Source organism: Sceloporus occidentalis, unplaced genomic scaffold, assembly GCF_023333645.1.
Source record: "Sceloporus occidentalis isolate IW3139 unplaced genomic scaffold, rSceOcc1.0.p SCAF_20, whole genome shotgun sequence".
Taxonomy (NCBI): domain Eukaryota; kingdom Metazoa; phylum Chordata; class Lepidosauria; order Squamata; family Phrynosomatidae; genus Sceloporus; species Sceloporus occidentalis.
In genome coordinates this window covers 4,130,449-4,143,013 of record NW_028317000.1, presented here as the reverse complement: position 1 = coordinate 4,143,013, position 12,565 = coordinate 4,130,449, and the positions used below count along the sequence as shown (strand labels likewise).

General features: G+C 44.9%; 1 protein-coding gene across 1 annotated transcript; it reads right to left on the bottom strand.

Annotated features, from left to right (window-relative positions):
* Positions 1-72: 72 nt before the first annotated feature.
* On the bottom strand, positions 73-12,559 carry LOC149301797 (ubiquitin carboxyl-terminal hydrolase MINDY-1-like). The gene is made up of 11 exons (XM_089483234.1): positions 12,375-12,559; positions 9,444-9,707; positions 7,495-9,230; positions 6,646-6,703; positions 6,061-6,125; positions 5,611-5,769; positions 4,697-4,799; positions 4,063-4,205; positions 3,341-3,532; positions 2,955-3,092; positions 73-1,782 (listed from the first exon to the last, which is right to left on the bottom strand). The coding sequence occupies exons 3-11, from the start codon at positions 8,044-8,046 to the stop codon at positions 1,702-1,704; spliced, it is 1,491 nt and encodes a 496-aa protein (XP_089339360.1). The 5' UTR covers positions 8,047-9,230; positions 9,444-9,707; positions 12,375-12,559; the 3' UTR covers positions 73-1,701.
* Between the last annotated feature and the right edge of the window lie 6 nt (positions 12,560-12,565).

The window sequence follows — 12,565 nt, the reverse complement described above, 5'->3', positions numbered from 1 at the left end:
TTGATCACTTCGCGCCTCGCCATCTCTTTTCGTGGCAAGCTGCGCGATAGATCCTCTATTTCTATGGCCTGCTCCAAATCACCATTACAGCTCGGAAATACAAGTTTGCCGGGCTTAATTTCAGCTTGATTTCCAACAGCCGCAGAATATGTTTGGAAGCGTTTCATTATGGCCAGCAATTGAGAGCTTCCTTGCGATGGCTTAGTCGGAATTGATTAGTTGGAAAAGTTTTCCATTGCAAATGTGCAAAGTTTATTTTTCCGTTTTGGTGTGGCAAAACTCTCCAAATTTTAAGGTTTGGGATCCCTAAATTTGTTCCCATGGTTGTTTCTCCATGCTAGTTTCCCCTCAGTTTTCAGACAGTGTTGGATTACAACTCTCATAGTCTCTGTTGGCCAATGAAGAGCAATGGGATTTGCAGTCCAGACACCTCTTCAAAGTGCAAATTCAACTGTCTCACTCTCATTGTTTTCCTATGCAAAGCAACATAATCATTTACAAGTTGGACAGAACTAGTGTTGTAGTTTCTTCCCTCGTGAGATTTAGCTTCTCTTTCCCCTCTCTTTCCCTCCCATGTTGGATCATGTCCCTGTGATTCGGAAAACCTTAGTACTTTTTGCCGCTGCGGACACTTTGTCTGCCGCCAAGTCTGGTGCGGCTTAATCCAGGAGGGGAACACCATCCGTCCACAAATGAATCATGCCTCCCATGAGGCATGGCATGGTCTAAGGCGGATGGGAAATGGAGTCCAACGACTTCTGGCAGCAGATTTTCAGAGAGTTGCTTTTTTAGGGATTGCAACTCCCAGCGTCTCTTCATCTTGCTCTCACTCCCCAAAGCTGCTGGCTGTGTGGATACTGGAATTGTAGTTCATAAAAGTAACTTGCCCAAACTTGGTCTGGGAAGGAACATGGTTTTTGCAACCTGCATTTAATCTGAGCGGTTGCAGCTGTCCAAGGTTTTAGGAGGCACCAGAGATGGGACCTGGAACTTCTGCATACAAACTGGATGCTTTCCCATTATTATTTATCATCATCATCATTATTATTATGCACCACAGAATGGCGCATCACAAAGCATTTAACCCCAAGATGCTCAACGACCGCATTGGAAGATGTATGGAGACCCAACATCTTTACAGACCTCCTGTTAAAGCTGCAAATACACCCAAATTGCACGTAAACCCAACATTTCTGAATCTCCAAAGAAGGCCTTTTTGGTCACACAGAGGCTTGGAAAAGTTACTTATTTTGGACTACAGTTCCTGGAATCCCGCAACAGTCTGATAAGTTTCCAAGGGCATAGGATATGTTCTCTCCGTTTGCGCCAAAGTCCCTATAAGATGTGGCCAAAAAGTGATACGACCCCCCCCCATTTTTCATCTTTCCCCCACATACAGAGGAAGGATAAAATACCCACATAAAGAGGAATTTTAAAATAATCACAAAAAAGAGAGGTCTTAAAAAATAACCACACGCCGGAGGTTAAATAGGCCGGGAGGGAGAAGAGAATTAGAAACACCGAGAAAGAGGTTTGCTGCTATCCAAAGGTTAACTTAGCTTCGAAATTTTGGTTTCAGCCTTTGCGCGGAGGAGACCGCTGAGAATAACAGTCTTCCAAATGCATAACAGGATGGGAAGTTCAGTCTTCTCCGAAATTTCAGAGGTTGAGAAACACATGGACCGCCTTTCAAGGTTGGCGTTATAAGAGAATGCAGTCGGAATCCTGCTTTTGGCGCTGCCTGCGCTCTCCAGCGGGTCGGGTCGGCGGTGGGCTCCTTCCCTAAAAATACGGGAGAAGAGAGAGGGAAAAAGGGAATGAGAAAACAGAGAAAGGAAGAGAATAGAAAACAGTGTGGATCTTTCTTCAAAGTGCAGGTAGAGGCATTGCATTACACACATCAGGCAAACACTTCATGGAAATGTAGTTGCACATACATCCACATTGTGCACTGTAGTTGCACAATGGCACCCAATCTGCATTGTGCAATGTTGCTTTTCTTTTCAGGAATCTCTCATTGCGCAGCCATCCTAAATTCCCAGCAAAGCTAGTTACAGGTTGAGTTTCCCTTAATCTGGAATTGCGACATTCAAAATTGTCCACATGGGCGGCTGAGAGAGTGGCACCTTTGCTTTCTGGTGTTCCAAGCTGAACAAACATTGGTTCATGCACAAACTTATAATATTACCTTCAGGCTAGGTGCATAAGGTGTAGGGCAGTGATTCCCAAACTTTGGTCCTCCAGATGTTTTGGACTTCAGCTCCCCAAATTCCTGGCCAAACTAACTAGGGAGATGAAGTCCAAAACATCTGGAGGACCAAAGTTTGGGAAACACCAAGAAAACACAAAAGAATTTAGTGCTTGGACTCGGGTCACATCTCCAAGATATCTTGTGGTTGTGTGCTACAGATCCTTTATGGTGACCCTAGCATGGTGTTTTCTTGGTAGGATTTGATCGGAAGGGGTTTGCCTTTGCCATTGCCATCCCGTGAGGCTGAGAGTGTGTGACTTGGCAAAGGTCACTCATTGGGTTTCATGGCTGAGATGGGAATCAAACCCTGGTCTCCATAGTCCAACATTCAAACCACTATGCCATGCTGGCTTCCTATGTCTTCTTATGCGCATGGAAATATTCCACAATCCGAGAGGGAAAAATCAAAAGTCCAAAACACTTCTGGTCCCAAAGATTTCAAATAAGGGAGACTCAACCTATATGCTGTTTTGGAAAACAGTAGCCAATGGGGGAATAATAACTGCAAAAATAGCTTTTTAGGGGGCACAATTGACCCACAGGCGACATTTCTGGCCCACTCATTACACACCACTGATTCAACCATTGATCTCACTGGATTTTGGTGTCTTCTGCATCCCCTCCCCAAACCCCGGTAAGAAAGATGGAGGAACATTGACTATACTAGGTTGGGAGTGAAGGGGCCGAGATCACCTCCTTGTACCTGCGCTTGGGGGACCGGACGCGGCGGCGGAGGCTGCTGCTGCTGGTATTCTTCCTGTTGCAATTGCTGAGCAAGTTCTAGGTCGCTCAACGGGGTTCCCCCTTGTTGCTGCTGGAGGGACAAGGCGATCATGTAGTCCTGTGGGGAGAACAATGGAGCATGTATGAAACATCCGGGGTAGTCTGGATTTCAAGATACCGCATTATAGCCACAACAGGGGAACCTTGCAGAAGAGAACTAGTGGACTGGGACTTGACTACATGGCCATATAGACCACCTTCCCGAACCCTCTTCTCCGAACTCAAATGCTTGTCCAAATAGACCACCTTCCCAAACCACCTTCTCCGAACTCAAATGCTTGGAGGGCTTTGGGGCTCTCCGTTTACCTGGTCCACCTGCCTCTGGTTGGGGTGCTGCTCCGGAGGAGACCCCCCGGCTGCCTCTTTGCCCAAAGCGTGGCTGAGGTGGAACTGGGCATCACAAAAGCAACCATCTCCGTCCACGTTGTGCAAACTCTCCCAGGCGACTTGCTCCTCGTGGAGAAACCCTTGGTCTGTGACCAGGAGGTACAGGTGGCTCTGGAGGGGTTAGTGGACAATAATAAAAAGGGTTGGTCAGCGGTGAGGCAAGGTATGTCAGCTACTTTTGTTTAGGATGGCATGGAAACCTTCCATTTTTTCAGCTTTGCAAGAACAAATCATTTCCAATGTGTTTCACTTTTGCAATTTTTCCCTATGGGACCAGCTCCCCCGCTTTACATCCGTCTCAATTTATCTGGAAATGCAAGGTTAACATAAATTGAGACCTGCCTCTGTAAAACTGCGTCAGCCCTACATACTCACAGATCCTTTGTCCGCGGATTGAACTATCCACGGCTTGAAAATATTCAAAAAATATATACATTCCAAAAAGTAATATAAGGGACACCATTTTACTATGCCATTGTATATGATGGGACATAAGCATCCATGGTTTTTGGTAACCACAGGAGGATCCTGGAGCCAAACCCCAACGAATACCAAGGGCCCATTGTATGTATTCAATGCGTGATCCGTATTCCTTGTATCCGCATTAGATATTTAAACACACATCCCCATATTAAGCCCACCTGGTTTTTGATCATGGTGCTGAAGTGGTTGTTTCGGAAAAAGACGCTCAGCTCTCCTTCTTTGACCGTGGATGTGAGCTCGCAAAGACCATGGTAAGTCAGCTGGGAGGCTGTAGACTCCAGAAACTGTTCCGCGATCAAACCTTGTTGGGGATGATGGTGAGATGATGATGATGATGATGATGATGATAATAATAATAATAATAATAATAATAAATAATTTATTTATACCCTGCCTCTCCAATAAGATCGAGGCAGAGATTCCACTATAAAACAGGGATTCCAGGGTTTCAAAGAATGAGCGAACACATAAAGAATAGAGTCTTAAACCACCATCAACCTCATAAATAGTAGGGTTTTAAACAAAGAGGAACCATATCAAGGCACAGAAAGAGACAATGAACATATAGGAGCAGTCGGGGTCTTCTCTTTTCTCATCAAGTGAACGGAGAACTAGATATAAGAGATGCCATACAGTTAGTTTTGGAATTAATGTTTGCGTTACCCGTCTGACTGTGTTGTGACTCGTCGCCTTGTCTTTCGTCTTGCTTCATGGTTGTTTTTCGAAATTAAAAGTTTGGGGGAAAAAATGTCCACTCTAAGAGGATCTTAAGATGAAGTGGATGTGCTTTACCTTCGGTCACCAGATTGGGATCACTGGAGTGTTTCCAGGTGATAATCTTCTCCACCAACTGGTTGTAACTCAGCTTCCCGACGGCCTGAGCCACCTCCGGCGTCTGCGGCAGAGAGAGAAAGAGGTTCCAAAACGGAGATTATAGGAGCCGTAAATGTGCTCTTTGAGTTTCAATCCACACATTTTAAGTCCTCAGTAGTCTTTTGAAGGGACTAGACAAGCGTGAAGACATTACCATTAAATACCAAAAGTCAAGATGGTCCAAGGCCACTGCATTTCTGAATTTTATGCATAGCTGTAAAAACTGAAGATAGCAGATAGGAAGAGAATCACAGAATCATAGAATTGGAAGAGACCTCAAGGGCCATCCAGTCCAACCCCATTCTGCCATGCAGGAATTCAAAACCAAAGCATCCCCCAACAACTCATTTGAAATGTGGAGAAGAGATTTATGGATACCATAGACTGCAAAAAATATCCGCAAATGAATGGGTTCAAGGACAAACCAAGCCTGATTTTTTCCTAGAAACCAAAGTTCCTAAACAGAGGCTGTTGAATTGTGGACATATCATGAGAAGGCAGTAGGAAAAGAGGGGAGACTGCATTTCAGGTGGATAGACTCCATCAAGGAAGCCCTGGCCCTGAGTTTGCAAGACCTGATCAGGGCAATAATAATAATAATAATAATAATAATAATAATAATAATAATAAATATCCTGCCCCTCCCAAAAGGATCGAGATGGGTGACAACACCAAAATACACCATAAAATACAAAATACATACTTAATTAAAATGTACACAATCTCCTTATTCCTATGGATGACCAGGGATCTTGGAGGTTATCTTATCACGGAGTCACCAGAAATTGAAACTGTGACGACATTCAAAGGTCTGGAAGGTGGGGAGGTCTCACCTGTGGGTCCACCAGCCATCCATGATAAAGGGGGATGTTGAGGAGATCGAAGACAATGCATTCAGGGGTATATTCGAAATCGGAGACCCCTGTGAACCTGACGTTGACATCCAGCCCCGTGGAGAGTTTGGGCAGGACCATCATGGCGTCGTTCACGTTCTGTCCATAAAGCAGAGACAGAGAGGAGAAAGGCATGATGTAATGTCTGTATTGCTACAGGTCGAGTCTCCCTTATCTGATATAAGCTGCCGCTGGACCTGGAAGCTCAAATCAGTCCCCAAAGTTTGATCATATCCGGGAGGTGTTAAAGCAAAGAAAGCAGGAAAAGCTAGACAAATGGGGCCAAACGGCTGTTTATGGGTTGGCGGCCCATTTGTACTGGTGGCCTAATGGAGTCCAGTAAGTTTGGATAAAGGCCCAGACTATGAAAATAGACAGGATTAAGCTCACCTGTTGGAAGTTCAACTGCAGAGCCTCTGACTGTTGCTGGGGATTGATGGATAAGATGCAGTCACCTGAAGGAGAGAGAAGAAGAGAGGCTGATCTTTCGCTAGAAATAGTCAGGGTGGCTTAAAATCAGAATACAGTGAACCCTCGGTATCTGCTGGAGTTTGGTTCCAGGGCCCATCGTGGATAACAAAATCCATGGATGCCCAAGTCCTATGAAATATAATGACATATAATAATAACTTTGTTTCATGCTCACGATTAGTTCAAAATATTAGGTATACCATTATCTATGCGCAAGAGTCCCATGCGTTTTGGACAAGGGAAACTCAACCTGAGTCCCAGTTCTGGGAAAAGAGCAGAATACCAATTAATATAATATGATAATAACCTGTACCCTGTAATAAATTGATGTAGAAGAGGAGCTAGTTAGTGTTTGGCTAGCCGGGCAAAGAGTTGGCTCCAACAACTAGATATAGAAGGACCCAGGGAGGAAATAATTCAGGAGTGGCCAAGAAATAGAGAAAGGTTATATTCAATATTCCAAAAATGTCCGTTAATATCTCCGAGAGCAATGCTATAACGTACCCAAGTGAGCCATCAGTTCGTCGGATGTTATCACTTCTTTTTGGGGAGGCAGCTTGACCTAGAAGCAAAAAGAGAAGACATTTGGGAGGACCTGAGGCTCAGAAAATTACGTCTTACTGCAACCCTAAGGCAATAAATGAATCTATCATGAGGTTTTCTTGGAAAATTTCTTCATCCTGTGGAATCCTGGGATTTATTGACAAGATCTTTAGCTTTCTCTGCCAAAGAGTGCCAGTGTCTCCCCAAACTCCAAATCCCAGGACTCTGTAGGATGCAGCCGTGGCAGTTAAAGTGGTACCAAACTGCAGTATTTCTACAGTGTGGATGCACCATTTGAGGGTTGCCACACTGCAGAATTAATGCACGGCCTCAACTGCTGTGGCTCCATCCTATGGAATCCTGGGATTTGTAGTCCGTTGTGTCACCAGGGCTCTCTGACCAAGAAGGTGAAATCACTCACAAAACGGCCAATCCCAAAGTCCCACTAAACACTTAAGGTTGTGTCCGACTGCAATAGTTCTGTAATAAAGACGCACCCTTAGCTACTACTAAAAGTAATTTCAATTCCGTTCATGTTACAAAGCTCTGGGCTTAAGATGCCTCTTTAAGGCGGCAAGAGGTGTGTGCGTCACCTCCGTTTTTCTGACTATCCCTTAGCGCAGTGTTTCTCGAACTTTGATCGTCCAGATGTTTTGGACTTCAGCTCCCAAAAGCCCTGGTCGGTTGGGCCAACCATCAGGCATTCTGGGAGCTGGAGTCCAAAACATCTGGAGGACCAAAGTTTGGGAAACATACCATTCAAAGACAGACTGTTGCCAGACCTGGAGGCTCTGTCCCCCTTCCGCTTACCTTCCACTGCAAAAACAAGATGTTCATGATGGCCAGGAGAGGGCAGGGACCGTTCTCGCTCTGGGTGATGACTGGTGTCCTCTCGCCTTTCCAGCTGATCCACTTCACGCAATAGAAGTCGGGTGGCTGGGGTTGGTTGGACGGAGACGTCCGAGGTTTGGCGGCCATCTCCTCCTCAGCCACTTCTTCGGAAGGGTTGGCGTCGGAACCCACCGACAAAGGGGTTGCACCTTGCGGTGGGGTATCTCCTCCTGGCAACTCAATATTCCCCTTGCAATCTGACTCTTTGGACATCGCCAGTTTTCCAAATTTGTCATCCAGTCCCTCGTCTTCTTTTAAATCACTTCCTTTGATCTTCTCCTCGCCAGATAAAACTCCGGGTAGCACTGGCTTCTGCCCATTTATCACAGGGGTATCTCCTGTTGTCATCTCTTGTCCGAACCCGACGCCAGTGGCCTCTGCCTCTCGGTCCTGGATTTTTTGGCCCATTTCCCCTCCGGATGATTCATTCTCCGGCTTCCCTTCTCCTTCGGGCGACTCTTTGGGCTCCATTCAGAGCACCCTGTTCCTGCAGAGCGTGCCCCGATAATCTCCTGGATACCTTCTGTTTTGACTCTTTTAACCCTATATGAGAGATCCCAAGGAAACCTCACCGTTTGCTTTCTGATGAACTCTGAATGTCCTTGTTTGACTTTGATTCCTGTGCAAGAGATCCTTAAAAAACCTCTCTGTTTGCTTTCTGATGAACTTTGAATCTCCTGCTTATCCTATGCCTTTGACTTTTTTATTCCCATACAAGAGCTCCCAAAGAAACCTCTCCGTTTGCTTTCTGATGAACTCTGAATCTCCTGGTTTATGTATGAGAAGTCCTAAAAAACCCTTTCCATTTGCTTTCTGATATTTTTTGAATCTCCAGGTTATCTATCCATTGGATTGACTTTTATTCCCATATCAGAGATCCCCAAAAGACCTCTCTGTTTGCTTTCCGATGAACTCTGAATCTTCTGGTTATCTCCTGCTTTAACTCTTTTTTTGCATGAGAGACCCTAGAAAACCCTCTCTGTTTGTTTTCCGATGAACTCCGAATCTCCTGGCTATTTTCTGGTTTTACTCTTTTACTCATTAAAGAAACCTCTCCTTTTGCTTTCTGCTGAACTTTATGAATTCGTCTTCCGTTTTTCCCGATTTCTGCTTCTCTGGCGGAAAACGGACGCCAGGGTTTTGCCAAGGGAAAACTCACAACCCTCTCCGTTTGCAAAGGCCTCTCCAAACTTAGCGTCTCCGGTTCCTGCAAAATAAAATCCAGTGCCTCTTGGATCCAATTCCAACCTTCTTCGCTACCAAACAACAGCAAAAAAACAAGCCTGGGTTTTACGGGGGGGAAAATCAGATTCCTATATAATGGGGATAATGTTTCTCTTCTGAATTGAAAAAGCCACCCTTAGTGCATCGTAAAAGATTTTGTTACTGGTTTTAAAGAGGCATTTGTCTCGGTTAGGCACTGCTGAGAAAACTGGAAGCAAATAATAAAACACAAGGTTGCTCCCGAGCAAAAAATTTGTTTAAAAAAGGGTCTTTTTAAAATAAAAATCCTAAGCAAGTCCCTTGTCTCTCGCTTGCGGCTTCTTTCGCGGATCAGGTAGCAATTGATTCTGCCGACTCCTCTGCGTTTTATCCTCTAAATGCAATTCTTTAACGTCCACGAAATCCGATCCGCGGAGATAGATGCCGGGTAACTATTGTCCGAGGGAAAAAAGGAAAGAGAGATTTTTTTCCTCCCTTTTTTTCTAGAAAAGAATATAAAAATAATTACTTTAAAAAAACACCCGCCTTCTATCTTTAAAAGAAAGTCGGTTTAAAAAAATAGGTTAAAAATGCAAAGCTTGGTTGCTGTTTTTTTGCTCTATAGATAAATCTCTTTATTTAAAGCTCTTTTTAAACAAACGCACAAACAAATGCAAAACCGGTATGGATCGCTGTGTTAATTTTCTTCTTCTTTCTTCTTCACTGTGTCTCCTTGATCAGAAAATGTGGTTCTTTCCGGCCTTGAGGTTTCGCAGAGGCCGGTCCCTAACTTGCGTCGGTTCTGGGTTCCAGTCCTACGCCTTTCCGCATGCTGCTTTTCCTCGCTTTTTAAAAACAGATCCGGCGAGGCGCTTGCAAGGCCAGCTTGTCTTGGTAGTGGATTTTTAGATCAAGTGGGTGACAGATTCCTGAGAAAGAAAGAAATGGTGACATTTAAGACCTGCCTGGTATTAAATTATCTTTATTTATTACCAAACCTAAACACGCTTTTCACAAAAAGGAATGCTCTGGTGCCACAATAAACTACACTTGTCCCTCCGTATTCACTAGGGTTAGGGGCACAAAACCTTATGGAAAAACCGCAAATAACAAAAACGCCATGTTTTTCCCTGAGAGGACACCTCTCTAGGAATCTCTAGGTCCTCCAGGGCAACTCTGTGGTCAACGTCCGACAGACACTGACCATAGAACTGCGCTGGAGGAGCTACAAAGGCCTAGTAGAGTCTTCTCTCTAGGAATCTCTAGGTCCTCCAGGGCAACTCTGTGGTCAACGTCCGACAGACACTGACCATAGAACTGCGCTGGAGGAGCTACAAAGGCCTAGTAGAGTCTTCTCTCTAGGAATCTCTGGGTCCTCCAGGGCAACTCTGTGGTCAATGTCCGACAGACATTGACCATAGAACTGCGCTGGAGGAGCTACAAAGGCCTAGTAGTGTTCTCTCTAGGGATCTCTAGGTCCTCCAGGGCAACTCTGTGGTCAACATCCGATAGACACTGACCATAGAACTGCGCTGGAGGAGCTACAAAGGCCTAGTAGAGTCTTCTCTCTAGGAATCTCTAGGTCCTCCAGGGCAACTCTGTGGTCAACGTCCGACAGACACTGACCATAGAACTGCGCTGGAGGAGCTACAAAGGCCTAGTAGAGTCTTCTCTCTAGGAATCTCTGGGTCCTCCAGGGCAACTCTGTGGTCAACGTCCGACAGACACTGACCATAGAACTGCGCTGGAGGAGCTACAAAGGCCTAGTAGAGTCTTCTCTCTAGGAATCTCTGGGTCCTCCAGGGCAACTCTGTGGTCAATGTCCGACAGACACTGACCATAGAACTGCGCTGGAGGAGCTACAAAGGCCTAGTAGAGTCTTCTCTCTAGGAATCTCTGGGTCCTCCAGGGCAACTCTGTGGTCAATGTCCGACAGACACTGACCATAGAACTGCGCTGGAGGAGCTACAAAGGCCTAGTAGAGTCTTCTCTCTAGGAATCTCTGGGTCCTCCAGGGCAACTCTGTGGTCAATGTCCGACAGACACTGACCATAGAACTGCGCTGGAGGAGCTATAAAGGCCTAGTAGAGTATCCTCTCTAGGAATCTTTAGGTCTTTCAGCGCGACTTTTAGTTAAAGGTGACCATAGAGTTGCACTGAAGGACCTAGATATTCTTAGAGAGGAACATATTAATCAAATCCATGAATAATCAAAGCCGCAAATATGGAGGGATGCCATGGCAGCTAAAGTGGTTTCAAAGTGGATTATTTCTCCAGTGTGGATGCATCCTGAGGCTAACCCCAAAGTCACCCAGTGAGCTTCGAAGCTTGGCAGGGACTTGAACCCGGTTCTCTCAGATCCCAATGCAACACCCTAATGGCACACAAAATCCAAGCTTTTCTTTCTTACACATTAAGATATAAGATGAGCTTCCCTGGAGCATCCAAGGAGTAGCAGACCTTAAACTGACCTGTCGAGCTGGATTTGCTTGTTTTGCAAGTTAATTCACATCCAACCGGCCTCGCCATGCGCTGCGTAGGCTGCGTCCGCACTGCAGGAATGCTCCAGTTTGACACCACTTTCACTGCCATGGGTTTATCCTATGCCATTCTGAGATCTGTCGTTTTATGAGTTATTTAGCTTTCTCTATCAGAGCCACGTTAAAACTACAATTCACCGAATTCCCAAAATCAGTAAAGATAGAAATGTTTGTATGCCACCAGGCCTTTGCAATATTGAATTTTTCCAGTTGCACACTGGCTTTCCAGCATTGGTTTTGGAAAGCCAGTATGCAACTGGAAATAATAATCCGGTTTGAGACAGCTTTCAATGCCTTGGCTCAATGCTAGAGGATTCTGGGATCTGTAGTTCGGTGAGACATTGAGTCTTAACTGTCAGAGAGCTCTGGTGCTGCAATAAACTACAATTCCCATGATTTCCTAGATCATTCCTGCCGTATGTTTTGGACCTTAAAAGCCTCGGAAAGTTGATGCTTCTAAGTGCTGCAAAATCCCCTTTGAATGCCGCTCCAAGAAGTGCAACAACACCCAAAATCCACAAAACCAGAGACACCCAAAACCATGCAAAATGCAAAAGACATGTTGCAAGCTTTCTGGATACATGTTTCCAGTGACAGCAAACCACAACCCTTGGCTTTTTTGTGGGTCCTTGGATGTTATTTGTGGATTCTGGAAGTTGTTCCTTGCTTTGCTCCATGTTTCAAGTGGCAGCAAAACCCCAACCCTTTGCTTTTTTGTGGATTCTGGGTGTGATTGCACTTGCTACAAAGCCAAAACCAGGCTTGACCCTTGGATAGTCCAGAAGGAAAAGGAGGCTTTGGGAGGAAATAAAGGAGCACCAAAAACAACAATAACAAACCAACACATAAACAAATAACTAACTTAAAAAACAAATACAGGGAAAGCTTTGCAAAAGGGGTTGGCTTTAAAAGGGTGGCACTGTTTTTGCATCTTCATGCAAACACCACTGATCCAGATCTTCCTATTTTTGGGTCTTTAAATGATTCCCTTTAATGCAAAATAATAATAATAATAATAATAATAATAATAATAATAATAATAATATATGCTAATACCTTTCCCTCCATCTCTTTGCATTCCTAGCAGCTGTTCCTCTGAAAGTCTCTTAGTTCTGGTTTGGGACTAGTCCTCTTTTTTTGGCTGTTCCTCTTCCTTCCTCTTCCTGCACTCTTTCTTTCCTCCCTTCCCTTCTTCTTCTTCTTTTCCCTCTGCGAAGGAGAGGATCCAAGTAGAGAAAAGGAGGAAA

Excerpts from the sequence above, each read along its gene's own strand:
- LOC149301797 (XM_089483234.1), bottom strand. The coding sequence starts at position 8,046 with ATGGAGCCCAAAGAGTCGCCCGAAGGAGAAGGGAAGCCGGAGAATGAA. Across the intron at positions 3,533-4,062 it reads GCACCATGATCAAAAACCAG|AGCCACCTGTACCTCCTGGT; the intron begins GTGGGCTTAATA and ends TAACCCCTCCAG. Across the intron at positions 1,783-2,954 it reads GTCCGGTCCCCCAAGCGCAG|GGAAGGAGCCCACCGCCGAC; the intron begins GTACAAGGAGGT and ends CCGTATTTTTAG.